The sequence below is a fragment of the Notothenia coriiceps genome, unplaced genomic scaffold (genome assembly GCF_000735185.1).
Source record: "Notothenia coriiceps isolate Sejong01 unplaced genomic scaffold, NC01 NC01_scaffold00026319, whole genome shotgun sequence".
NCBI lineage: Eukaryota > Metazoa > Chordata > Actinopteri > Perciformes > Nototheniidae > Notothenia > Notothenia coriiceps.
The window spans coordinates 68534-72947 of record NW_011359020.1 but is presented as its reverse complement, the minus strand read 5'-3'; the positions used below and the strand labels follow the sequence as shown (position 1 = coordinate 72947).

At 44.5% G+C, this 4414-nt stretch overlaps 1 protein-coding gene across 1 annotated transcript in view; it reads left to right on the top strand.

Moving 5' to 3' along the window:
* Positions 1-4414, top strand: part of tmod2 (tropomodulin 2) — a 17190-nt gene that overhangs the window by 8458 nt on the left and 4318 nt on the right. The window contains exons 4-6 of the mRNA XM_010784288.1: positions 2657-2779; positions 3033-3107; positions 3196-3366. Of these exons, the coding sequence (XP_010782590.1) occupies positions 2657-2779; positions 3033-3107; positions 3196-3366 (369 nt within the window). The remainder of the gene's footprint in view (positions 1-2656; positions 2780-3032; positions 3108-3195; positions 3367-4414) is intronic.

The window sequence follows — 4414 nt, the reverse complement described above, 5'->3', positions numbered from 1 at the left end:
GTACGTCGTCGTCGTCGTCGTCGTACGTCGTACGTACGTACGTCGTCGTCGTCGTCGTCGTCGTCGTCGTCGTACGTCGTCTCGTCGTACGTACGTACGTCGTCGTCGTCGTACGTACGTACGTACGTACGTACGTACGTACGTCGTCGTCGTCGTACGTACGTACGTACTACGTACGTACGTACGTACGTACGTACGTACGTACGTACGTACGTACGTACGTACGTACGTACGTACGTACGTACGTACGTACGTACGTACGTAGTGTACGTCGTCGTGTGTCGTCGTCGTGTACGTGTGTGTGTGTGTGTGTGTGTGTGTGTGTGTGTGTGTGTGTGTGTGTGTGTGTGTGTGTGTGTGTGTGTGTGTGTGTGTGTGTGTGTGTGTGTGTGTGTGTGTGTGTGTGTGTGTGTGTGTGTGTGTGTGTGTGTGTGTGTGTGTGTGTGTGTGTGTGTGTGTCCGCCCTATGACAACATGGAAAATAAATCACTGTGCTGGTTCTGTGGAATGCAGCTCTTCCCCTTGTTAAACTCACCCCCTGCTGATAAATAATGTGGTCATGAGTGTGTGTGTGTGTGTCCTCTTAGTAACACACACATTATTCAGAGGAAAAACTGCCTGCTTAAATCCCTCTGCAGCCTTTTAACCACCCTATTATACGAGTCACTTTTTATTATGTGCTAGAATCCATTGTTTTGTCTTTCTAATTGACATTTGTGTTCTGGTTGGATGGGGACTGGTGAATGAATGCTTGTGATTGTATTTTCCAGTGGTTGAGGTTTAAGTTGACATTATCATCATGCGTCAGCGTAAAGGAATATAACTTGTTGCACTAATAAAAGCATTCAGGGAAGGCTTCTGTTCAAGTCTGATAAACATCTTGTTTGTTGAGGTTACAGTGGAGGGTGTGGCTGGTTGACCAATGACAACACAGAGCAGCTCTATCACACGCCTCCAGTATACAGGTTTTTTAAAATAAATTGCTTACACATTTAAAGGGTTTGCCATTAGGCAGCCATGTGTAACAGGGACATGGTACTGCAAATGACATCAGTTACCACAAATGTGCTGCTAAAGATGTACTAAATGTTAAGTTAATAGGGTTGTTCTGGTTGATTACATCATATTTAATTTGTTTGCCATAATTATCTGTGATTTAAATACATTTATTTGGAAGAGAAACTGAGAGCCAACTGTTTGTTTTAACCATCCACGAACTAACAGAACGATTCAACATCTCCCTTGCTCCATTCAAACAGTTGTTTCTGTGCAATGAGGGCTTGTTCTCCTTTGTTATATATCTGTATATCACTTAGCTAGTCATTTTGCATCCTAATCCAATAAAATCATTTTCAAAAACAGACCCAAATCGGAATGGACTGGAATGATCATTTAGGTATTGTACTGTTGTCTTGCATTAAAAACAACATTAGAGTACTGCTTTCAGCATGCGACACCCATGATGTATTATGTGTTCTTCTTTTGTGAATAGCAGCGATTAATGCACGACTTAGGTTTTCACAAATGACACAATCTGTTGCCTGACTCTAGTGTCGAGCAGACCCTGCGTTATTGCCTTGCCTTGTTTGATCTATTTAGTTTGTTTACTCCATGATATACGCTCATGTGGGATCATACAAGTGACAGGACTTTAGGCCCGTCTGTCTCTTGGCTCCGTCTTCTCAGCTCTGCCTCTGGGGGGCTAAATGTCTCTCCAGAGGGACTGGCACAGGATGCGGCCCGATGACTGTATTTTACTGTTTACTGGCCCTCAGGAAGTGCCAGAGCCCCCATTTGGGACCAGTATGAACAATTTGATTAGCTTGACTGAGTTGGAGGGATGGAAGGGGGGGGGGGCTGCCTGGTTTTGGGGTGTTTTTGTGTAAGGAGACAGGCAGATTGGAGCAAATGGCACCCACTGCATGGTCTCTCAGTGTGTGTTGCCCCAGCAGTGCGGTTCAGATTAGACTCCCTTCATTGTTCCATGACTTCCTTCGCTCTTTCCGTTTCTTGCCTCAGATAGGTTACCATGGTGATGCCAAATTTGTGAGACAGTTCTGCCAGAATGAATGTTGCGTGAAATAGCATGAGGCCCAGTCTTAGTTAAATGGCACATGTTTTCATTTTCATTATTAACTTGGCCTAAACAAAAATCTTCAATTGATTATTTTTGTCTTCATTCCATAACATTGGGTAGGGTTAACACTGACCGAAGTGGAGACACTAAATGTGTCAAAGAGACAATAGGTCCCAATATCTAAGTAACTGAAAAAAAAGCTTGATTTAAGTAAACTAGCGGAGGCATGTGCATTGCAGAGGGAACGCTTGCTTGGTGTCAATTCCAAACGTATGTGTGTTTATAATCATACAGTTGCTTGATCTGGGCATGTTTGGACACACGCAGACAGCAATTGGCAGTCTTGCAAACGTATGACTGTGGCTCAAGGCAAGAGGATAGCAATGTACGTATGTAGAACAATGTCACATTATTCAAAAGTGAACAGTTTTATATAAATGTGACGTTGTGTAACTTCTCAAAGAACCTGACGCTGCCTGCATCATGTACTCATTTCATCCGTCTGTGTTGAAGTTTCTGTAATTGATTGCCCGCCCATGTTTATGAGGGCTGACTCACTCACCATCTTTTCCCTCCTAGGTAAAGTATTCATTCCTAAGCAGAGACCAATAGAAACACGCCAAGAGGAAATCACAACCCTCGATCCAGAATTAGAGGAAGCCCTGTCCAGCGCCACAGACACGGAACTGTGTGATCTAGCAGGTAAGAAGAAATACTTTTTGAGAGAGCTTAGTAGTCATTGTGAAAGGGCCTGTTAAGCTCTGACTGTCCTTCCCAGGCCTCCTTCCTTTACTGTAGGTGTTGATAGGGGAATACAAGGGCTAACTGAGCAAAAATAAAGCCTCTTCTCTGCTATGGCCTCAAGATTGAGTTACTTTTCATTCACTGAACACATGCTTACACACTGATTTCTGCCCACGGCTGCTGACTCTTAAGTTTTGCTTTTGTTTCACAGCGATACTGGGTGTTCACACGCTGGTCACCAGTAGTCAGACGTATGATGGGACCTCATCTAAAGAGGGTTACAACAGTAAGTACAGTCATTGAATATAACTGTTTATTCAAAGATGCCCAAAGCATGTAGCATGTTAACCTGACCTCTGCCTGGGTGTCTCTAGATGTGATCAAAGGGGAGAAGATGACCCCAGTATTTGATGAGCCTCCCAATCCCACTAATGTTGACGAAACTCTGCAGAGGATAAAAAGCAATGACAGCTCCTTGACAGAGGTCAACCTCAACAACATTAAGGTAAGCAGAAACACATGCTATCAGAGTGTCTATATCAGGGGTCGGCAACCTTTTTGATATGAAGTGCCATTTAAAAAAATATATGTTATTCAGCGTGCCAACGATCGATAATTATCAACGGGGAGGGGTTGAGGAGCTTGACGCTCGTCAACTATCAGCAGGAGGACGGGGGAGCCTCGCTGCGGGGAAGCAGTGTGTGGACCTGTAAGCGCAACTCACATGATGCCGAATTTAACAAACACATTTAAATAATTGGTTTAAACGGCATAATAACAAGGACGATCGTCCGTTCTGTGATTCTCCAGGTCACACATGTTATGATATTAGGGTGATGCAGAGTGAGATGAGATCGCTGTCCCTTTAAGAGAGAGAGAGAGAGAAAGAGAGAGGGGTGTGGCTTGTGCATGTGTGTTTGTGGATGGTAGAGCGACAGTGAGGTAACGTGTATGTTTCTGGAAGTGAAACGAAGCAGCAGAAAAACAGAGGTCTGTGATGTATTTTGTGAAACAGAAGAACAGCTAAATAAATGCAACGGCCTCCCAAGAAGAGCTCGCCTCTCTCCAGTCATTTAAGCTAAAGTGGGTTATTGAACCTGAAGCTTGTTGCTTCTGCCCTCCTCGACTACGGTCTGGGAGCCGACAGGAAAGTTCAACACACAGATGGCCAGTCCGCCCCTTTGTAGCATATTATTTCGATGAGAGATGAGCAGATCGCCACTGGGCTTTCAACTAAATACACAGCCACGCAAAAACTGCGGCATTTGTACAGCTCCTTATGGGTACTGCAATTAGTGAAGTGCTTTCCTCCGTGGTGAAACGATCAGCACTGCACCACGGAGGAAAGCGGCAGAAAGTCGCCTGGGGTAAAGAGAGCGGCGGTGGTCTGTGTTCATGTTGCATGGTTCTTTCTTGAAAGGTAAACGGGAACAAAGAGCTCGCCTGGCTGCGGTAGCTCACGTTCGGACTCCTGAAATTAAACCATATATTCAATGACATCTTTATCTGAAACCCAACACTTATCCATTTATCTAGTATGTGACCACCATGAGAATACTAAACCCATATATAGCCGCGTGTGCAATGGTGGGC